This window comes from Erithacus rubecula (genome assembly GCF_903797595.1).
Source record: "Erithacus rubecula genome assembly, chromosome: 6".
Lineage (NCBI taxonomy): Eukaryota > Metazoa > Chordata > Aves > Passeriformes > Muscicapidae > Erithacus > Erithacus rubecula.
In genome coordinates this window covers 37,985,720-38,009,670 of record NC_136688.1, presented here as the reverse complement: position 1 = coordinate 38,009,670, position 23,951 = coordinate 37,985,720, and the positions used below count along the sequence as shown (strand labels likewise).

Sequence of the window (23,951 nt, the reverse complement as noted above, 5' to 3'; positions counted from 1 at the left end):
TTCTTAGACATGAATACCAAGGTATAAGAAATGTTTTGTGGGGTCTTTCTTATTGGCTTGGTGTTTTTATTTTGTTATTCTTGTTTGTTAGTATTTGTCATCTTGGGTTGCTTTTTGGTGGAGGCAGAGGTATTGCTTTTGTCTTGTTTTAATAAAGAAAGTAGTACATCCTGGCTGAAGTACCTTTCAGAGGTAACCTTAGTTTTAACAAAACCAGACTCACAAACTAGGTATGGGCATGCAGAAAAGGTGAGGAGGAGGATAAGAGAAAAGGAAAAAAAAAACCAAACCCAACAACTATTTCAATAAAGATCAGCAGCTATCTGCCAGTTTTTGGGCCACTCAACATGTAATTCTTATATACACAGCTTTGGAAACTCAGTTACCAGAGCCAGATGGGATGTTGTCTACCACTGGAAAAACTCGCCATTGTACTTCTAACTTCAGATTCCAGGATTAACCCTGCAATGGCAGGTGTCATTTTAGCATTTCCAACACCTCTACACCTATATAAAGCAATCACAGAGTGTACATTGTTTATGCTAATCTCCCTTTGGTAAGAGGTGTCCATCAGAATTAGAAAAATGCAATCAGCTGCATTTGGGAGTCTCAATGAATACCTGGCATAACGGAAATCTGGGGTTTTAAAGTAATTTTTGATATTAGAAAAAAATTCTGTGGTAAAATAATTACCTTATGACAAAAAATATCAAGTCACAGAAAAAAAATCCAACCCAAACTGTAGAATCTAACAAAAGAAGATTCCACACAGAAAAGTATCTACAACAGGCATCAAACAGAAAATACAAGCACGAAGAAACTGCAGAAGTTTGAACTTCTAACACATACAGGACAGTTTTAGAGATTTTTTTTCTTTTTCTCAAACTTCACAAGCATACACCTCCATCTGCAGCAATCAGAATCATCAATGATCAATCATCAATGCCTGGGAGACTATGATGATGCATTAGTACTCACCATTAGTGTCCACCATAGCATCTTTCCCTCAAAGTATGGGAAAGACAAGAAGACAAAGATGCAGAAATTTCTTGAAACTTACAGAAATATTCATTCTACTTTACCAGGACACAGAGAACACTTTAAGGATCCATGCAGTATTTCTTTCCATATGTGACAGTTACCTAGACACAGCATTTGTTTTATGGTAAGAATGCACTGCTTATGCATATGGGTAGAATCACATCCCATATCATCAGTATACTGTCTCTCCCTGATTTTATATTTAAGAAGAATAACCTGAACCTGCCTCCTTTTTTTTTTTTCCTTGCATACAGAGGACAACTCAAATATGCACCCATTTATTTAAAAAAAACAATAGCAGCCATGGTCCAAATTCAATTTCCATCCTCACCATTGCAACCTAATCTCCTGGCAGGTTAATGCAAATCAAAGTGAACACTTCTCTGACACTGGTAGCAAAGCATGTTCCTCTCCCAAGAGAGACCTGTAAAACAGGACAGTCACTGACAGCAGCACAATTACTGACACAGATACAGACTTTATGGACATGTTTATCTCTGCTGTAAATCCACACTCTCTCTCCACTCCGATTCACAAGTCATAAAGAAATTGCAGATAATGAAAAAGTTGGAGAAATTTACAGTGTGTCGGAAACCTCAGACAGCCAGAAGAAATTAAAGAGCTGACTGGGGATAAATCACACAGGTACAATTAAAACTTCCTATGCCTCCTTCACTTCCAAACTGGGGCACAAGCCAATGGAGATGATGAAAAGTTGAGGTCATGACTCCTCTGACTGTAATCATTTCTTAACTACCTACATGTCAGAATTAGCCAATTCACAGATCATGCATGAATAGCAATTTCAAGCTGGTAGTTCTGATGTCTTGCTCTTCCAACAGGAGGTGCCCCAGAAAAATCCTGCCTGTAAATAAGCCACCCAGCCAACAGTATAAGGAAAGGTGATTTCCTTGCCCCTCTGCAGATGCAGAGTATCTCTTACCACAGTGATGTGCATTAAAATGAAGTGGTAGATCTACAGTGTGGGAGGAGAGTGTAAAAGAAAGGCCAAGGTTTCACATGAAAATCATAGCACCTTAGATATTGTGGTGACACGCCATATAAACATCTTAACAGACAATTTAAGTGTTCTTTTCACCTCTCTGGAACAATCAAATAAGGCCCAAGAATTACTATAAATGTAAACTGAAAACAGCCTCCATATTTTTCCTACTGTGAAAAACTAAGCCAACCATTTCAGTTGACTGTGAACTCCTGAAATTCTCTGTGATCATGTCCTAACCCAAAAATGAACCATCCAAAATGTGACACATTCTATGGGAGAAGTCTACTAACTCTGCTGAGTAACTCCTCAAGCTGTTTATTTTAGAAATCCAGTGTCCAAAGAGCATAATTTTGTTGTCCAGATGTAAAACTCTGCCTTTGAGCTTTAAAGCACATGAAGTATACTGTTTCACATAAAGTCCTTGCCAAACACAGTACTAAATAACAAAATAAGTGAGAAATATGCTTTCAAGCAAAACTGAAACACAATAAAGATTCACGAAGCAAGGCACGGAATGCAGAAAACTAACCAAGAAAAAACAGAGTTGTTACAAAGAAAATTCTAAGCAAAGCAGAAATAACCAAAGCACACACACCTCAAACTGCTTCTTCTTATGGAGGACAGTTCACCTTGCAAATAAACAAAACTGTGTACTTTGTTTAAGAACATAACAAGCACTACACTTGGCAGACATTATTCTCTTACAAGCCCACCATATTTAGAACAATGTAAATGATCCAAAACATTTTCTTCCATCATGTTTCAGATTAATACAGGCACACAAGTGCTAGAAGCACAGTATTTCTGGAGATGCCAGCTTTCAACAGAGAAAAAGTGAGCATCATCCTCACTCTTTTGTCAGCAGTCAAGATGGTAAAAACACTGCTGTATCTTCATAATAACTGCCACTGAGACTGCTGTGGAATGTACATCCACATCACATGCTACTCTTTCACTTTATTTCCTTCTTGCCTCTCCAAAAGGCATCTCTCTTCTCCAGCTCCACCATAACACTTTAAATAATCTTACTTCCCCAAGGAAATATGGGAATAGTGCATGTTATAGAAGAATCTGATCTTCTACACAGTTCCAGTCCACAGTATAATCAGTGTCAAAATGAGATAAAAAAAATACCATCCAAAATCAATGACAAACCTGCAAGGACCACTGGCAGAACTAAGTGTGTATGTTCAAAAAATGCTACAGTTAAATCCTGATGAACAGCTCTGCCACTCCAAACCTACAAAAAAAAAAGCTGAACTTGCAGGCAAGAGATCACAACAGACAGCATTTATCTGAAATGAAAAATGAAAAACTGAAGACTACCAATCTAAGAAAAAAGTGGTGAACTGTACATAGCTTGGAATTCAGAAGGATTCCTTTATGATTTTCCAGGAATTTCAGAGGCTGCTGAAGTTGCAGAGTACTACAATTCAAAACCAAGGACAGCTTAACTCAAGAGCAAGGTAGTTGTTCCTCATTCATGAAACTATCCATCTCTTGCTATCTCTGTAAGTCTCTCCATTACGGGGAACCCTCAGAGATTTCTGGTAGTTGCTTAACTACCAGGCAGCTTAGCATATTACTAAAATAAACAAAAATATCCATTGTTGTGCAAAAGGTCCTCCCAACCCACCACTCTGACTGACACACCAATGGCAAACATCTATAGACGAGTGTAAGTGCAGGGAGGCACACATGGTACCTGCATGGTAATCTCTCTCTGCTTTCTGCATCTCCAAGATGTCCAAGCCACTGGGGACTTCCCAGCAATCAGAGAACCTGGAAGGATTTATCCTCCAATCATTTTTCTCATTACTGAGTGATAAACTCCATGCCCACAAGCTCCAGTGGTGATGTGTTATGTTCTTCAATGCAAAACACAAATGTCTCCTTGTGTCTATCCCAACTCACTCTTTTATTCTCTCTCCCATACTATAAGAAACAGTGAGGAGTCATTCCCTATTCACAGTTTCTCTGCATTAATGTTTAACAGATCTTTTTTACATACTACATCAGCTGTTTCTCTCCAGGCCAAAAAACCCTAGTCATTTACTTATTCTTCACATTAAAGAAAACAATCACTGATTGACTCAACTTGGACTGGTTTTTCCTTTATCAGTCTGGTGCTACAAGACAACAAACCTTTTGCTGTTCACTTGCAATCTCCAGGTCATTCAGGTCTAATCTGTGGGCCCTTGATCAAACAGCTCTTCCCTGCACCCTTTTTTTAAATTTGCTTGTACATATATGGAAAACAAATCAGAGTCACAAAGAAAATAGGAGCAAAGTTGCCAGAATCTAGTGAAAACCAGGGTGCACAAAAGTGTGGGAAACTATAAATAAGGAGACTTGGTTGAGCATGTTTGGGAACTGTCTCATTAATCTTGAAAAAGTATAAGGATTTGACATGGGATAATACAGTCATTCCTAATTTTACAGCAAGAACATCACAAACTACCTTCAACTCTAAATAAAAAAAATAATCTAACACAAGAGATTAGACTAGCAAAATCACAGGGAAATTATAAATTCGTATCTGTTTGGTCAGTTATCCCACATTTTCTAATATTTAAGGCACACACAGCACCAAGGCACCACTATCTTCACAGATAGTGAGGCTTAAGAAGAAGAGGCTTTGCAGAAAGTCTTGCACTGACAGTATCCCTGGAGGTGTACTGTGACACCATGGTGGCCAGGTCATCACTCTGGCATCAGTAAGATTTTATAAACATAGTTGTGATACCAGCTACCTACATTTACATTTCAGGACTCCTGAACCAGCATAGCAGGTGTTATCTGAAAAATATCAGAGATTGACAGGAAAACAATAGCAGGGCTTTCAAAAAGCCCCTGGACATTCCTTCAGTGACAGAGTGCTTTTCCCATTCTCCAATCCTACATATCTGTTACTTTTATATGTAAGATTTTTCCTGAAGTTTGGAAAAAAACAAGCTTTCAGGTTTTTACTAAGAATTGTGTGTATGTATTCTCAGATACATCTCTCTGTATACATATATAACAAAGGATGACAGGGCATATCTTTAAATGCATGGACTTCTCAGAGTTGCCAGTTCATGAAACCAAGACTTCAAAATTCTTCTAAAGCTAACTTTGACTCAGATGCCCCAAAGGATGCAATGGGTCATACAGTGGAAAAACAGAGCTTCCAATCTAAATATCCAGTTATTTACATTAAGTGTTTTGAAACTTGCTGCCTTTTGGGCCACAAACATTGAGTCAGGTCTGTGACTGGGTTCCCAAAAAAGCAACAATTTCCCTCTTGCTTGCTACATTAGCTGGGGTCTGCTCATTCTGCACTGCTCACTACTCCACTCCAAGCAAAGCCTGCAAGTGGAAAAATTAAGGGACACAGGAGGAAAAAAAGTTCATAACAGTTCTTTTATACCTTTTTCCCCCCAAACTTAGAAATGAGACTCACTGAGTGGCAATAGCTCACATTCAGAAGAGCTACTATGCTCCCAAAGTCACCCTAACTGTATGAACAACTAAAAGTCAGTGTATTCACTGAGCCAAATTTCTTCTCCCTTAAAATACCAACATTACCAGGAACAGTAAAATGGACATAAAGCAGGACTTTCAATACTAAAAATGGTTTTGATTATTCCAACCAATAAAATAATTAACTAAAAGAAGGAAAACAGAGCTCTAATGTGAGAAGGTTGAACTTCATGATCTTGGAGGTTTTTTCCAGCCTAAATGCTTCTGTGATTCTAAGAACCAAAGCAAAAAGTGAAAAGCAGCTACTAGCAAAATTATGAGGTAGAATTTTAGAGAGCTTAAAAAGCAGACAAGGAAATACAAGCTAATACTGCACTTTGCCTAATGAATTCTAATTCAAACTTGGTGTAAAGTATGTTGTGAACTGGGTATAACAATAACAGATCTCACAACATGATTGCAATGTCACTCAACATATTTCATGGAGTGCTGCAGGAATCATCCTGATCCTGCACAGTACGTAATTAATAATTTGAATGAAAATAAGAGTCTTTGAAAATATGAAGGATTTGACGTGGGATCTAGAAGAGAAGAGTTGGAAGAAAAACAAAGTTGCTAATATATTGAAGTAGAATTGTCTCTCAACCTCACTGCTGATGAAACACTTGAAAATACAATAAAAAGAGACAATGCACATTCTGAAGATAAAATATGTCACAAAAAACAATCTTGGGAAGAACAGCCTCAAACCAACACGGAAATGATAGTTTTATAAAAAAGAAGCAAGACTTCTGCAGGAGGCCTCATGCTGCCATCTAGAGGAGACTGGTCAGCAGCAGGTTTTGTCCTGCTTTGGACAGACAGTTTCAATGAACCAGCCAAAACAACAGGTGACTAAACTTCAGTGCAGAGAAACAACCAAATCCAATGTGCCTGAGACAAAACCACAAGTCCCTTAACTTTGATGAACACATCTCTTGGATTTTTATCTTGTTCTCTCACTTACCTAAGTCTGTAAGAGAAAATAACCTAAGAGAACATAACAGTATTAGGAAAAAACAGTATTGAGCAGCTTCTATTCAAATTCTGCAACTAATTTTTGGTTAGAATTTTCCAAAGATAAATGTATTTTATGACACACAAAGTATTCAATGGATAACAGTGTAAAGGAAAACTGCCTTCAGTGACAAGAAGTTATAAAGATGGAAACCCTTCATAAAGCTTGAAAATTCAAGACTTAAGTTATAACTGTTGAGCCTCACATATTTAGTTTTCACTCACTTTGTCTTCTTTATGCATGCACTTGTTCTCAGTAATATTAAATGGAAACACATGCAACAAATATTGCACGTGCAATAAGGAAACAAACACCTCTACCTTTACTGCAACTCAGGCTCTGCTAAAGTCCATTCAGCAGAACAACACTGTCTGATATCTGAGCCTACAACTTAACTGAGACAGCCAAACATCAGCCAATCTTTGCATGTGACTCAGTTTTACACTGTTATTCTTTAACTTCTACTCCATCAAATGCTTTACACAGTCTTAACAGATGTTAGCACTGAAAGTAAAATAAACTTGAAGTATGTCAAAACAAGCTTAATGATTTGTTATGAAGAATGCACTAGGCTATCCTAGGTTTGCAGTCAGGAAGGTATCCTAAAGGTCTATTACTAAGTTGTGTTACCCACTGAAAGGAAGGTGAAAGACTTTAAACATCTAGTGCTTTGTGTAGTCCAAGAGTAATTGCAACCAAGGTCTACATTGGAGAATAACTAAACAGAAGAAAAAAACAAATGTGTCAGTATGTATTAATAGCATTAAAAACAACTCCACAATACTCTTGAAATTCTCAAAGCTGAATCAACCTGTTAACAAGAGTCCTAAATGAAACAATGAAAGGAGCTCTTTCTTCAAAAAACCCCAGTAAGAGTTGGCTGCTTGCAATTAGGATGAAGGTCATCTTTATTAATTAATGACATTACTTCAACACCCACCACAATGGGGTGTAGAAAACATAAGCTACAGAAGCAGAAAACAGCATGAACAACAAAGTGACAGGAGAATCCTATGTACAATTGCAAGTTTCAAATTTCAAGTGCATGAAATTTGAGAGAAGTACTGCCACAAGTATTCTGAGAAATACCTTTAGCATCTGAGTGAGAAATTAAGAACAGTGACCTGATTTATGTCTCTGTGCCACTGGGTAACACCAGACTGACATACATGTTTTCCCCCATGCAGGTATGTTGTAACTTGGAGATGTAAGCTCATTCTCTCATCCTGTTGCAGGAGGTCACTAACTGTCAAACACTTGCCAGATCTGCCAAAACACTTTTCCATCCACAAATGTACAAGCACTTGCTTTAATGGAAAGATTTGCAATGCAGTCAGTCACATCTGTGTACAGCACTTACATTCATCCAGTCCCAGCTGATAAGCCAGGTTCTGCAGGCCACGAACTTTTTCCATCAGGTTAGCTGTAGTGAGGCTCCCCAGTTCTTAAAAAGAGAGAAAAAGGTGAATTTTAACACTGTCCATAGTCTTCCTGTAGCAGTTCACCTGTTTAGTACTTCACAGAGCACTTTCAAGCCATACTTCTGCCAGGATCTTTTTCAAGTGTATGTTCAAAATTCAAGCTGACTCCACTCCTAATTTTAACATAAGGAAAAGAAAGCCATGACTCTAGTTCATGCTTTAATCTGCCACCACTGCAGAGAGTAATTTGACCCATACTTTGGAAGCTCTTGTAAATTCATATTGCAATATGAACAAACTATATAAAAGTATCCAAGGGAATGGGCCTATTTTACATTAATAATGTGAGTTCAAGCATATTTCCTGTAAAAAGTCAGAGTTAATTTATCTCACTTTGATTTTGTAGCCATGACACATCACACATCACCATCTGCAATTCACAGAGGCAGAGCACACTGAAGGATGTTCACTGCAAACTAACAGCTGCAACATGAAGCACATCTACATGCTAGCTAATCCTTCTGTAACTTGCCCGTGCAGTCTCACCATTGCATTGGAGCTCCTGGATCTGGGAGGGAATACACACATGGAGAGCATTTCTGAACAAGTCAGTTAACAAGTCCAAGCTACTCACCAACTGATCAGCTGAGCCCTCCAAAATATTCATGCTACTTCTCAATATGCAGGAGATGGTGGCTATACTTATACAGTGATAAAAATGGCTAAGGGAGGTGACTGAAATATACACAGTGTTACACTGCTTATTTTGAAAAATCAGCCTGTTGTGGCATCTGGATGGGCTCTTGGAAATAACTGGTTTAATGAAAATGTCTATCATTAGCAAGATAAAGAAATTTCTGAGTTGGGAGATTCTGCAAATATAATAACTAGAGATCTCAGGCCATAAGGCCACCTGAAGAACATTTAAATAACAAGTGTTTTAAGCCTCTAAGTACTGAATTCCCACCTGCTTTGGCAACCTTAATCCCTGCCCACAACATTCATACTCACCCTTCAACATATCAATATCATCATTTTCTAATTCAGCCATCCACTTGGGAGGAGAACTTGTAATGGGCTGTTTTGGAAAAAAAAACAAAAGTTCATTTTCAGAAAAGTTCATTTTTATAATTATACAATGAAGTACAATCTGTATTGAAAACAAGTTACAGTGACAGCAAAAACATGAGTGTGCTCTCCATAGAAACACTTTTATGTTTATTTTTGTTTTTCCTGGACATTTTAGAATTTTAAATGGCATACTACCATCCACAAGCCAAAGAACAGTACGAATAATAGGGTCTTCTGAAGTTTAAACCCCTTTATTTCTTCCAAAGTATAATTCTCGTACACAGTAAACTGCATAAGGTATGGAAAAAGAAACACATATATAAAAGATACATTAAAATCAGAAGTGCATTATAGCATATACTGGCGTTATCACTGAGATGCGGTTCACAGAGGATGCAAAGCCCGCGAGAGATCCTGCAGAGATCCTGCAGATCTACCATCACACGGAAGGGGGAAACGCCAAAGGCAGAGCAGCGCTCACTCACGCTTTTGAAGGAGGCGGCGAACTCGGCAACCCCGGGCACTGGGAAGAGAAAGAGAAAGCGGAGGTTGGCGGGGGCTGAGCGCCTCTGCGGGCGGCACCGCCACCCCACCCCGAGCTGTCACACTCGGCGCCGCGGGCCCGCCGCACTTACGCTGCTCGGGCCACAGGTCCGGGGAGGCGCGGTCCAGCTTCTCGAAGCTCAGCAGCGAGGCCTCCAGGTCGGCGCCTGCAACAGAGAGGGGGTGAGGGGAGCTGGGGCGGGGGGCGGCGCGGGGGCGCGGCGGTGCCGCTCGGCCCTCCCGCCTCACCGTCCGCGGGAGCCGCCATGGCGCGCGCCTCACGTGACCGCCCGCGCCCTCGCGGCCGAGCCCGAGCGGGAGCGCCAAGCAAACCCCGCCCCCGGGCCCCACGTGCCGCGCTCGCGGCCGCCGCGGGGCGGCGCTGGGCCGGGCGGGGCCGGGCCGTGATGCTCGGAGGGCGGCTCGGCCCCCTCCGCCAATCCGCGGCCCGGCACGGGGGGCGGGGGCCGCGGGGGGCGCGGCCGGAGCTGCTGCCGGCGGCGATTGGCCGCGGGCCGCGCGGGGGCGGAGCCCGAGGCGGGGCGGGGCGGGGGGCGCCGTCGGGGGCCGCGGAGCAGCGACCCTGGGCCGGGATGGCGGCGGCGGCGCGCGGGGTGTGGGGCGGGCGGCGCCGCCTGGCGCTCAGGGTGAGACGGCCGCTCCCGGCCCGCGGCGGCTCCCGCGGCTCGGGGGGCGCAGGGGGTCGCGGCTCTCCCGGCCCGGGACCCCGTGGGGGGGTCGGTCCCGGGCGGGGGTGGGTCCCGGGCAGCCGAAGGGGGGTCGGGGGGAGGTGCTGCCTGAGCCGCCCTGAGGTGGTCTGTGCTTGCCCCCGTCCAGCTGCCGCGGAGAGCCGGTGCCCCCTGGATCACCTCAGTCGCCGCGCCCTTCTCTTCCTCGGTGGTGAGTTCCCGAGCCCGTGGGGGGCGGAGGGAGGGAGGTGCGGGCGAGCCCCGGGCGGCCCGCTGGACGCTTCCCAAGGCTGGAGCCCCGGGGGGTCCGGTGGAACAAACATCGGCACTGCCCCCGTGCTTGGTGGGAGAGACGGAAAAAAGTTCCGTGTCCGATTTGTCAGCGTCCGGAGCTGTGTGGCGGCCGCTGTCACCTCGCGTTGCTCCGGGTGGCTCTGGACTGGCCTCATGCATCTGTTTGCGACAGAGGGGGATCTGGTTTCCTTCGGACGGTATCGAACAGCTTTAGTTGTTGTACTGCCTTTTTTCTTCCGCTGTCCGTGGCTGCACACTCTCCGGACTCCAAACCACGATCCCACAAATACTCTGCTTTACTACCGTCCATGTTTCCATAGCAGGTGCATTCTCTACAGAAAAAAAAAAAAAGGCGGCAATCTTATGGAAAAAGTGCAATTAATTTTAATTCAGCATTTCCTGGCTTGCTTAAAATATTACTTGTTGTGTGTTCAACTTTTTAAGCAGTTTGAAAAAGACATGAACTCCATTGCACTGAAGTCTGTGGGTCATAAAACACTGGAGCTTTTAGCTCCATTGCAGAGACATGGCACTGAGGCTAAGGGAGGGATTGATAGCCATACGAGTTGTTCAGACCAGCACTAGACCAGCAGCTTTTCTGACGGTCAGGAAATTTGGTCAAGGGACTCAGATTTCCTGTGCTTCCTTCCAGATTCTAGAGGAGATTGTGTTTTTGTAGGCACAGACTTTGCCTGTCTTCCCCAAGTGTGATTCTAGCTACACAATCACCTGCAACTTTCTCCTTTCAATTCTCTCCTAGTGTTGCTTGTCCATTAACTGACTTATTTTACACTTCTGATCCTAGCTTTCTCATCTCCAAGCTTTCTCAATTTGTTCCAACTAACATTGCCCTCAATTTTTTTTGTTTTCATCTTCCTTTCACTGTCATCACTTGTCCAAATACCATTTATGTTCCTGATTTTCCTGATTCTTCCCCTGATCTCTTTCTCTTCATTGCGCTTTATATAGCGTCCAAGTCCGCATCTCCATTTCATAATTCCACATCATAATTTCTTCAGTTTTCTGATATATTTAGGTTTGTATACCAGTTCTGTTGATCTGTCCTATTTCTGTTGTTCATACAGAAGATCCATTTCCCCTTTCTCTTACCTGTTTTCCCCAGGTCATGGATTTGTGATATGATAACTGGTTCTTGCTTTCTCCTAGTTTTCTCGTTACCTCCCAATGTCAACTCCTCTTTTCTAGTTTCTTAATTTATACAGTCACAATTTGTTTTCCTGCATGCTACGCTTTCATTGCCTATCTAATACTAACTACAGCTTTTACCTCTGCTTTCTGTTCTGTTCAAAGTTTTCCTCAACTCCTTATTACAAACTTTCCTTGTCCCTCCTCTTCATCTGAGTGGGAAAGTTCTGGTTTTTGTGCTGCCAGCCAGGACAGTCCACAGATGCAGGTTCCTTGCTCTTAGTTGCAAAACCAAGCAGGGGTTAGGAAAAGTCCAATTTTCTGCTTGAAGCTATGAACTGGAAAGATGAACCTGCTTAGTGGCTTGATGGGAAGGAGGCACATGGGACAGTGGTACAGTCTGCACTGGGTTCACAGAATTCCCATGAGTGAATTATTAACTGTTTTTTTCTGAACAGTTCACACATAAATTTACAATTTATGAGTTGCACGTTTTCAGGTTTTGATTAAATAGATTGAAGTAATTCTGAACATAAACAGAGCAATGTATTTTTTTTCTGTAATTGCTCTTAGAAAGAATTTTGGCCATTTTGGTGTAAAGTGAGAGAAAAAGGGGGCAGAGAGCAGTTTAGCTGAGTCTTGCTGTGAAGACTGGATCTAAACTCTCTAGTGGTTCACATAGCAGTAAATTATGAAGGTTTGCATGTAATATGGTACACTGGTATTTAGACACATTGAAACAAAAATAACTCATTGTCCTGTGTTTTGACTTTCACAGCCAACAACCAAACTCTTCATTGATGGGAAGTTTATTGAGTCCAAAACTACTGAATGGATTGATATCCACAACCCAGTAAGTGAAATGGTCCCAGCTGATATAAATAGTGATCACTGTGAAACAAAGGTCTGTGCCTTTCTTCAGGGATGTGGCAGAAGAAAACCATACATACATTTCTTGAGAAAGGTTTAAATTTGGAGCTTAAGGCAGACTACAGCTTCTCAGTTTCCTTTTCACATGAAATGTCAGTCTCAGAAAAGTTACTATCTCCTTTACCTCCCTCACATGGTAAGCCCCTCATCTCCAGAAAGGAAGCTTAAACTCTGGTTATATTTTTTTCTCATAGAAAGGTTCTGTGATGGGTATGTCAAATTTCTGAAGGGTGTCCTTCACCCTGTATATGAAATCAACTGGTGTGATTTAATTCTAGCTGAATGTGAAATCCTCACAGAGACTGATATTACTTTCAGAGAAAAAAGGTGAAAAATCATGACAGCTGAAGCTCCTCTTCTTTCAGAGAGCTTCTATGACCCACAATGACCACAGAGAAATTAAAAGTTGGGTACTATGAAGTGCAAAATAGATAAGTAGCACTTGTATTGTCTACATATTCCACCAAAGACAAGTGGAAATGAGGTTGCACTCAAGATTCTGACCCTCCTGGCCTCCCTAGTAAGCATTTAAACAGCAGTTTCTAAATATTCTCTGTAAAGCTCTATTTAGATTTGCTTTGTGAAAATGATCAGAGCTGCAAGCCATGTTCATGGAGCTCATTTGGTCTCTGTGTAGCAACCAATTTTCTTGTTTAATTTTTTCCCTCTTGTTTTGAGTAGTTTCTCTCTTAATGATATATCTGAAATTTTTGCCATGTCAAAGCAGATTTAAAAACATTAGAAGGAGGTTAAACTGGCAACAAGCTTGAAGTTAAAATACTGTAGAACTACGGTTGTGTGTAAATATAGTACTTTGGCCTAGGGGTATAGGTAAGTTAACATCAATGGCAATTGCACAGTCATGTGCTGCTTTTCCCAAAGGAATATTGCTTCATTTAATGTGCAAGAGGGACAGCCAGATGAACCAAGATGATGGAGAGGGAAAAGACCACAGCCCTTAGAAACTTTTGCCTTATACTCTCTAGAAGTTTCAAGATAGACAAGTCACTTCAACTTCAGCTTGAAAATCAGCACTGCATTTGCAGTTTTCTGAGTGCTTAATTTGAGATACTTGGAGTTTTCAGATTCAGAACTACTACAGTTGTAGCCCAGGCCTTTTGTGTGCAATCAAGGAAGGCATCTCCTTTGTGCTCTGCCCTCAGAAGTACAACTCCTTGTAGAACAAGAATATTAGGTGTGTGCTGTCAAAGGACTGTTGAATGGTTGGTGGGGACAGATGAGAAAAGGTGAGTTTTGATGCAGTTTGTTTTCTCTTTCAGGCCACAAATGAGGTTGTTGGCCGTGTACCAAAAGCCACAGCCAGTGAGATGGAGGCAGCTGTGGCTTCTTGCAAAAAGGCTTTTTGGAACTGGTCTGAAACATCTGTTTTGAGTCGCCAGCAAATCTTTCTGCGTTATCAACAGCTCATCAAAGACAATCTGGTGAGACACTATGGCTGTGTGTGATGGCTATGGCTGAATGCATTGCAGCTGATTTTAGGAACTAAACTGAGAGACTGGGGTTTACAGAGTTCTGTAACAGAATTACAGAGTTCAGAGGTGATGCCATGATCAAGCCAACTGAGACACTGTCGAGAGGTGAAGAAAAACACTTCTCATCAAATTGTAACAGAAAGGCAATGCTTCTTAAGGGAATATTATTCTGAATTTGTCCCTTTACAAAGAGACCACAGAAGAAACTTTGAGCCTTGATGGAATATGTGCTAGTTGATGAAAACAAGTATGTTACTATGTTTTTCGGTTTCCCTGATTGCTTTTTTGGTGTGTATGTGGTGTCATACCTGAAAGCATTAGAGTACAAGCCATTCTAGGATGATCTTTTCTAAAATGTCACCTATGTGGGTTATTGGATTCTTGTCTACAAGGAACAAATTGGTTAGTGTAGGTTTTTCTGGGTTCTGTTCAGTCTATTCACTGTCATGTTCAACTCTCTGTTAATTCTGCCCTATCCTTGCACTCTATTTCATGGGTGGGCACTTTTCTGACATTCATAAACTTCGTCTTTTCTGTTTTCAGAAAGAAATTTCCAAACTCATCACCTTTGAACAAGGGAAGACCCTGGCTGATGCTGAGGGAGATGTTTTCCGAGGCCTCCGTAAGCTGCTGGCTCCCCCTGTTAAAAAAGGGGATTTGAAAACTCACAGGAAGGGATGAGGTCTCCTGATAGCTTTGTACACGTTGCTCCGTTTGTAGCCTCCAACTAAAAGAAAAGTGTCAATTGTAACTCTAAGCTGAAGAGTTTTCTTAGACAGAGTATCTTTAAATCATTTCCAAGCTGTTAGAGCTTTTTCTAGGAGTGACTAAATTATAGAAAGGGATAAAAACTTCTCTCCTGTGCTCAGATATCTAAGGTTGAGTCTCAGGTACTCAATTTTGTACTGGGGCTGTTGTGTCTGTGCTCCTATCACAATGATATGTAGTGTGGTCAAGAGAAAATCCATTCATGATTTGTTCACACTGCTTGGCAGAGAGATTTTCTGGAGCACAATGAGTTTTAAGCTGTGGGAGAAGATGCTGGAAGAAAGAGGTGGGTCAAGGCAGTAGTGAAAAGGGAGTTTGGGGAGTAACTGTTAACAGCTCATCCAGCAGCGTGTTCCCTTTCTGCTGCAGAGGTGGTTGAACATGCTTGCAGTGTGACTTCCCTCATCCTTGGAGAGACCATGCCCTCCATCACTAAAGACATGGACACTTACACCTACCGCCTGCCTCTGGGCGTGTGCGCTGGAATTGCACCGTTCAACTTCCCAGCCATGATTCCTCTTTGGATGTTCCCCATGGCTATGGTTTGTGGAAACACCTTCTTGATGAAACCATCTGAGCGTGTACCAGGAGCACTAATGTTCCTTGCCAAGCTGTTTCAGGATGCTGGTGCCCCTGATGGGACCCTGAATATTATCCATGGACAACATGAAGGTAATAACAACCCTTCCTAGGAATGATGAGTGTATGTGTTGTGTGTGCTCAGTGGAAGGTACCAGTTGGTGAGTCTGAAACTGCTGCTATTAGATAGGTTTGAACAGGTGCTTCAGCTCTATTAATGAAGCTGAAAGGTGAGTGGGAGAGTCTCTGTCAGCTTGAACCAGATCTTTCAGGAGATATGGTGAACAAAATGTTGGGGATTGGGGTCAGAGTTCCCGAGGCATGTAAGTGCTCAAATTCTATTTAGCAACCTAAACTGCAACAGAAATAAGTAGATAAATCATCATGGTTTCACAAGGAAGCCTGAACAAGAATTAAATGCCTCACTAACTATACAGTAGATGCCAGTATCCTGGCTCCTAACATGCTGTTATTTACAGCACACAAGTAGCTTCAGGACACAATGATACAAATAGAGAACACTAACTTCACTTTGACATTGCTCAGACACCCTGGGAAGTGCCCAAAGCATGAAGAGATGTAAGAGAGCCAGTAGTATGAAGAAAGGGTAGGAGTCAGTGTGCTAAGAAGTGAGTGAAAAGTTGCACAGACAGGCTTTCAGGGAACTCAGATGTAGGAAACAGGCAAGAATTTCGATAAGAAGAAAGATACGTAGATTTAGCACTGTGGGGATGGGAACGGAGGGAAACATTTGTGCATCACAGTTATAATGTATTATTTCCTATTTGAAGCTGTGAATTTCATTTGTGACCATCCGGATATCAGAGCAATCAGCTTTGTGGGATCTAACCAGGCTGGCGAGTACATCTATGAGAGAGGATCCCGGAATGGCAAGAGAGTCCAGGCCAACATGGTAATGTCTCTGAACAGAGCACACTTCAGCACACAGGCTACCTCTGTCACCTGTGAATGTTAAGAGAGACCACTCAGCAGCCGAAGCTGCCTTTGCTGCTGATAGCTAAGTGATAAGACTGCTCTCTTGCCAGCCTGTTGGTAGCAGAATCGTAGCTACTATAAGAAGTCATTGCCAGAGGGCTAGAGAAGAAGCAGTCTGGGGTATTAATAATGAGAGACTGTGTGTTGTTTTTCAGGGAGCCAAGAACCATGGTGTGGTGATGCCTGATGCCAATAAAGAGAACACCTTGAACCAGCTGGTTGGAGCTGCTTTTGGAGCAGCTGGCCAACGCTGCATGGCCCTGTCTACAGCAATTCTAGTAGGAGAAGCTCAGAAATGGCTGCCAGAGCTTGTGGACAGAGCCAAAAATTTACGAGTAAATGCAGGTACAGACTGAGATAATTTTTCCAAGGTACTTCACTTCTGTACAACCTTAGCTTTTTAGGTCAGCTTATCTGCTATACTGTGTTGATCCTTGGAGCTATTGGCACAGAGGTTTGATGTGTAGGGGTAGGAGCTAGCAGATTGTCTGGACTGGAAAACTGAAAAAAACCTCCAGCCTTACTTGGAGGTAGGAATATGTTTTCAGCTTGCTGGTGGAACTGTGATGCAATGTTTACAGGATCAGTCTTGTTTTAACTGGAGATTTGAGGTTAAATCCTATGTTTAACTCATGTCTGCCATTTATACAGAAACCTCATTTCAAGATCCTTCCAATTTGTAGTAAGCATACAATAAAAGAAGGAAAACGGAAACCAGTACTTTGGAAAAGCTAGACTGTTATTCATTCTAGGGGAATTACATTTTGTTTATATTCAATAAAGTGCTCCAAAGGGGAAAAGTTTCCTTCCTGAAAATAATCTCTTATTGAATTTTGGCTTCTTGTTGATTATGAGAGCTGCAGGCTATTGCTCCTGTTCATCAATGTCTCAAATCTTTGTTTTGTGTCTTGGAAACATCAGGATTTTCAGATTTTTCCTGCCAGTGTAGTTATCTCCACAACAGATGCCTATGAAAAGGAAGCTGACAGAGTTAAAAAGTTGGTGTCTCTGCCTCTTCACAGGAGACCAGCCTGGAGCAGATCTTGGGCCTCTAATCAGTCCCCAAGCTAAGGAACGAGTTTGCAGTCTGATTGAGAAAGGAGTAAAAGAAGGTGCCAGCCTTCTCCTGGATGGACGTAATGTCAAAGTGAAAGGTTATGAAAATGGCAATTTTGTTGGACCAACGATCCTTGCCAAAGTCAAGGTAAGATGACCAAAACCACTGCTTATAAGTGTATATTGCAAGGTCAGCTGAAAAATGGGTTAGCCAAATCACTCAGTAATCAACAATCACCAGACAGAAAGGCCATAAATGGCTCAGCTTCCCTGGCACAGTGTCAATGAAATACTCATTGTAATGCAGGCAGTAAAAGCAGAAGGCACTCTGAAGATGAAAAGTGGTGCCTTCTTTAGTGCACTAGATAGAGGACAGGGCACAGGAAATGGTGGAGGAGTAAGGAGGACTGAAGGATGGCCTGTGGCAATGCAGTGTGATCAGTAATCCTAGGAATATCATGAGTACCAACAGCATGTGTGTTTCTAATATCCTATTTACTACAATATTTTTATTATATCCTTTATACAAATTGCTTTTTTCTGCTGTTTCTATTGGCAGCCAAACATGACTTGCTACAAGGAGGAAATCTTTGGGCCAGTTCTAGTGGTGCTGGAAGCAGACACTTTGGATGATGCCATTGAGATGGTGAACAATAACCCCTATGGGAATGGAACTGCAATCTTCACCACCAATGGAGCCACAGCTCGGAAGTATTCTCACTTAGTGGATGTGGGGCAGGTATGTTCCAGCTAGGATTGTTGCTTTTAGCCCTCACCATTTACAGTGGGTAACCAGCTGTAATCACTGCCCTCTCAGCCAGCAGTGCCCAGCCTCAGATATAAGGAAACAAAATGTAGAAGCCTTTGGAAAGTTCTCTGCAATCTGCTGCTTCTTGTGACTAATATGGCATCTTTCCTTTGGTGTAGGTGGGTGTCAACGTTCCAATCCCAGTGCCTCTGCCCATGTTCTCTTTCACTGGCTCTCGTGCTTCTTTCAGAGGGGACACCAATTTCTATGGCAAACAGGTAACTTTCTGATTCAGAGAACTCTGTTGGGTTGAATTGTGATAAATTGTTACAAATGGCAATGGGGAGATGGTCATCAGACCTCATTAGTGAGGAGACTTTGAAGCCATTTCAACCAGAAAACCAGCCAGTGATCACAGCACCATAATGCATGTTACAATCATAGATAGCCCATTCCTCTTTCTTCTCCCTTAAATAAAAAAATGCAAGTAGTTTTAGGAGAATTGAGAAGGGAGCAATAACTAGCAAGCTTTCTCACACAATGAGAATCTTTTTGAAACTGGTAAAAAGAACAGGCTGATGAGAAATGTTTCCACGGAAGAAAACTCAATCCTGTTTAGATAAAGCAAAAGATGATATACCACTAGTGTAGACCTGAGGAATTCATAAGGCCAAATACCTGATCTGTGGATCTCTCTTTTTCTCCAGGGAGTACAGTTCTATACACAGCTGAAAACTATCATTTCTCAATGGAAAGAGGAAGATGCCACCATTGCCAAGCCTGCTGTGGTTATGCCAACTATGGGAAACTAAACCAGCCTTCACAGATGCTGTTCCTGGTGCCCTTCTGTGCTGCACTTTCCAGCTTTGTCCTGACTATCACCCTTTATTGGGAATGAATGAAAGCTCCTTTGTCTCAAGGATCTGTTACTGTGCAGATTGGGTGCTGTCATGTGACTCACAGTCTGGATTTTCTGTTGCTTCAGTGTTTTTTTGGTTCGCTGAGCTAATTTTTTCCCTACAACCTATCAAAGACTAAACAACCTTATCTAACTGAAAGGGCAGCCACTGAGATTGGTCTTAACTTGTGTTTCTTTCCAGACCCCGTGAACTTGAACATTACTCTGGTTTTCACTTCAGTATCTTTAGCCTTAGTGACTCACTCCTGGCTACATCTTGTAGCAGGTTTATTTACCTCTTTATCTTGCATATTAAGATTCTGAGTTCACCTTACTCAAAGATGAGTAGTCATTTTGAGTGACATAACTGGGACATCTTGGGTGTCTCATAGATGTGACTTTACATACAATGGAGACAACAAGTTGTCAGTCTTTCACCTGTCAAGCAGTTTCCAAAACGTTGGGAAATAGCTTTGTACAGTTCTTTCAGGAAGGCATATTTGATTTCTTGTCTGAGGATGAAAGAAATTTCTGTTTGGTAAAATGACCTTCACTGTGCCTCTGACAGCTTGAAAAATTCTGTTTCTGTTCTGTCTGGGGCTTGTATGCTCAAGCTTGCCAGCAGTTCCATTATACCTGAAAATCATTTGGTGCCTTTTCACTGTGCTAATGGATACAAGCCTGCACATGTTATGTTCTGTTATGTCCTATAAAACAGGACATAAAACAGGGAAGCAGAAACATAACCATGTATATGTATCTTTGTGTCACAGCATCATGTGCATCTGAATCAAATGGAGTGTAAGTAGAGAGGTCAGTAGGAAGAAATAACACATTTTTTAATCACAAAGCATCCAGGCCTTCTCTGTTGGTTTCCTGTCCTGACTGTGGCTGTATTTCTTGTGTTGGTTGATTGACTCCTTGTCACATTTGCTCAAACACAGTCATGTACTCTTGGGACTGCAATTTCCTATTGCTAGAGAAGATTAAGGCTTGGAATATACAATCTGGTTTTAAGAGTCTCTGCATTTGAAGCTGGAGAACCTATATTTTTATTTCTGGTTCCTGAAAGCCATGAAGGATCTGCAGGGATCTTACTCAAACACCAATGGGGAATAATATACTTCTAATGATTGTAACCATTACTTGTTCTAATTAAACAATCTGAATGTGAACACTTTGTATCCTGCCTTCTGGTAAAGATGCCTTGTAACTGACAGCTCTATATTAGTGCAATTGTTGTGCATTCACTAATGTTTGTATCTTGTTTTTTTCCTCTGCTGTACACTAGAGGGAAATTCTCACTTTTCAATTTGATTACAAATTAAAAACATGCTCATATATTTCTGCATACTATGACTGTTCCTTGGTAAGACCTTATATAGGTGTGATGTTGACTTTATTCCCCTCTCCACAAGAGATGGTCTGCAACTTCTGTGTATACATCTTCCTTTTACAGCATTTCAGGGACCTCTGTACCAGCTTCCTGCACAGCATTTCAAGGAATGCCTTGTTTTTGTTTCCATGTACACATAATTTGATCACAGAAACTCTTAAGCTTCATGTAAATAGCTTCACTACAAAATGAAAATACATCTTCACCAAGTTATGCCAACACTTTATGCACAGGATTCTAACCACTAGTCCAAATGCTAGTGCTTTGTACAGGGTCTTGCAAGCTCCTGGTTTGGGAAAGAAAGAGGTCTTTAGGTAGGAGAAAAATAAATATATTTCAGATGGATTTCAAGCACAGAGTCGAAGCAGCAGTGCAGCAGACAGGGGATCTAGAATTCACAGCCTTACTCCAAAGCTAACTTTAAAAATGAAGAGTGCAGATGAGTTGCTAATTGCTGGCTGCTGTTCATGGAAAGTGTATAGCTGCCTTACTTGGTCTAGGCTGTTAATATCTGAGTGTGTGGAAGGATCACTGCAGAAGAGGATGAATCTGATAATGTGTAATAAGTATTAGGTTGGGAGAAGTATTTCTGTATTGCAAAGGTAAAATATTCTAGATAAGAAGACACTGGAATTCACTCAAGCATCTGGGAAAGACATACTAATTAACAGCCTCTAATACTGTAATTTACTTTCAAATGCCTTCATTTTCTCCCTAATCACTGCTATTCTGACTTGGTTGTTGTCCTATTAAAACCCATTGTATCTTTCCTTTAGAAATTCTAAACTCTGTCTTCTGTAACAAAAGCAGTCTATTATCAAGGTTACCTGCTCCCTGAGGAATTGCAGGACTATTCCTGCACTTTCTCCAGATATCTTCTACACGCCTGTATGCTCTTTTCATTTGTGTGCAAACATCTTTTCTAATTATCCACACTTCCAACAGCATTTTTATGCAGATAGAATTGTACTAGAAATGCAAATCTTGTGTTACTTTTTTAATAATGAACTGCCTTTTTTTTTTTATCAAGCTGCAGATGCTATTTGGTCGTGATTTACCTGCCTCATCTCACTGCTGTTACTGCTTTCCACTTACCTGTTTATTCTCCTTTTTATTTAATATCTGATATTAAAATAAGCTAAATAATGTGTCTTCTTTGTTATACAATAGTCTAAAGTATCTAATAAATTTATTTAGACTATTAAAATACAATTTCATAGTCAACCTTTTGAATATTATTAAAACCATTTTCTTTAGAAGGCACTGAAATCTAGATTCTTAAAGCTATCTAAAAATTGTTTTAAAATGGCTTAACCACCTCTGAGAATTGGGCCCTGTGACTTCTACTCCTAGGGGTTTTTTTTTCCCCCCTTTGTCTTTGTCAAGAAAAAGGCTCCAATCCACTTCGATGTCCATTTTGGAAAGTGTCAGCCTGCCTTTCCAAAGGAATTGTCTCACATCTTTCTGTATCTTTATGTATAAATGTCTCCAGGGCTCCTGTTTATGAACTTTATCTGGTAATTTGATGTCTGGGTATTACATTTTGGCTTGTGTGCTTGACTGCCTCACATCTGACAAGCTGTGCATGCCAGAACCCTGCCCTACCTATTCCTCCAGGGTAAGCTGACATTGCTTGCCTTGGAGTGTTATAATTAGCAATAAAGTTGTATCTGAGTTGGTATCTGAAAATCAGGCAAATGAGTCTTCATCATGGTCCACCCTCTCTGATGAGAGGACTGAATGCAGTATCAGCTGCATAGATTTTGCCTTTTTAATCAAAACTCACTGTGCTAGCTGAAAATGAATCTGCTTGTGTGATCATGGACTTCCACTTTCCTCTAGAAAACATAAACCTGCTTTTCAATAAGAGAAGACTTTAGGAGGTCATATGATTTTTTCCCATGAGAATCTAGTCTAAACACCTGCTGCAGAAAGATCAATGCAACAACTAATTTTAAAATTAGTTTAAAATTCCTCACTTTTGTCACACAAACATTCATGCACATATAGGTACACTACTACAGATCTTATGTCCCAATTCACAGCTTATAATATATTAAATGCTGCTTGTACTTTGAATTTCCAGTGTAAGCCATATTTTAGGTATCTCTAAAGTCATGGTCCCACATTTCTTTGCAGGAACCATAGAGTAAGTAAACTTTTCCTAATCTGGCTGTGGATATTTGTACTTTTTAATACTGGGAAGTTTGCTTTACAATACTATTATAAGGAAATATACCTGGGGAGATCCCACTGCCCTGAACAAAGTTAATTCTCCTGACTTCTATTCTTGACTTTAGCAGTACCAACATTTATTTCCACTTGTTTTTCTTTTGATACAATACATAAAGATCTAACACTAAAGTATAGTCTAGTGCATGTACAAAATCAGTATATAGTGTACCAACTTTTTCAAAAAGTTAAAGTACCTCTTACCAAGCCAGACAACTAGATTCTTATTTTAGATTCAGAACTTACTGGAATCCTGTTGATGTGAAGTGACCAGCCCAGTTCAGTATCCACCTACTGAAGAAACAAAAGATTACCATGGACTTGCCCCCTTCATTTGGACAAAAAGCAATTGCAAAACACAGGGGTTTAAACCATATCAACTTACTGATACTCTGTTTTTCAAATTTTTTTTTTTTCCACTGGAAAACATGGAAAAGATCAATGTATTTGAAGAAAATTTCAAAGGCATATCATTCATGGATTCAAAACAGATTTAAAACTCTAGCTCTGCATTGCTTTTATTCAGCTTTTCATAACACATAAATTTAAAAAGTGAATGTGAGTACAGTGTTGTGTTTTCAGCTTCTAAATCTATGGCTCTCTAAAATAAATAGAACAAACCAAATGACTTCTGTTCTGTTAATGGTTATAAATATTGGGGAGGACTTGTACGAACATGTATTAGTTTTAAACATGTTGTTTTCTCCTTGTCTCTCCCGTTTATACATAAATAGGGTCAATACTGAATTTTCTTTCAGTTCCAGTCTTCTCCTTCTCCAGGGGAGAAGATTCCTTAGACCTCAATTAAAATTTTCACCCCCGATTTTTCAAGGAGTGTTTCTGCTGTATCATTTTTGAGATAACCTGAACAAAGTATTCCAACTGACTGTGTGTCACCAAGTTATTCAGTAGCCAATCCATACTAAACAAACATTTTTCTGGGGTTTAGGATCTCTCACCAAGAATGCATGCAAGCTTCAGCTATGGGGGACCTTAACTCTATGGCTTAAAATCCAAGTGCTCAGACACTGCTGCATTTGGTAGGTACAGATGTCTAGCACAAGGCTGGGGACCTGCAATCCTGGCTACTGCAGCATGTGTAGCTCTAACTTAATTTAATCTGCA

General features: G+C 41.1%; 2 protein-coding genes across 2 annotated transcripts in view; one reads left to right on the top strand and one right to left on the bottom strand.

Moving 5' to 3' along the window:
* Positions 1-9,984, bottom strand: part of LIN52 (lin-52 DREAM MuvB core complex component) — a 39,226-nt gene extending 29,242 nt beyond the window's left edge. The window contains exons 1-5 of the mRNA XM_079308053.1: positions 9,851-9,984; positions 9,694-9,768; positions 9,544-9,581; positions 8,999-9,065; positions 7,927-8,010 (exon numbers count right to left, since the gene is read on the bottom strand). Coding sequence (XP_079164179.1) covers positions 7,927-8,010; positions 8,999-9,065; positions 9,544-9,581; positions 9,694-9,768; positions 9,851-9,869 — 283 coding nt within the window. The 5' untranslated portion in view covers positions 9,870-9,984. The remainder of the gene's footprint in view (positions 1-7,926; positions 8,011-8,998; positions 9,066-9,543; positions 9,582-9,693; positions 9,769-9,850) is intronic.
* Positions 9,985-10,005: 21 nt separating this feature from the next.
* ALDH6A1 (aldehyde dehydrogenase 6 family member A1) lies at positions 10,006-20,549 on the top strand. The gene is made up of 12 exons (XM_079308052.1): positions 10,006-10,248; positions 10,439-10,501; positions 12,509-12,583; positions 13,941-14,102; positions 14,697-14,775; positions 15,291-15,593; positions 16,292-16,413; positions 16,652-16,841; positions 17,519-17,700; positions 18,112-18,291; positions 18,480-18,578; positions 19,008-20,549. The coding sequence occupies exons 1-12, from the start codon at positions 10,009-10,011 to the stop codon at positions 19,110-19,112; spliced, it is 1,800 nt and encodes a 599-aa protein (XP_079164178.1). The 5' UTR covers positions 10,006-10,008; the 3' UTR covers positions 19,113-20,549.
* Positions 20,550-23,951: the final 3,402 nt, after the last annotated feature.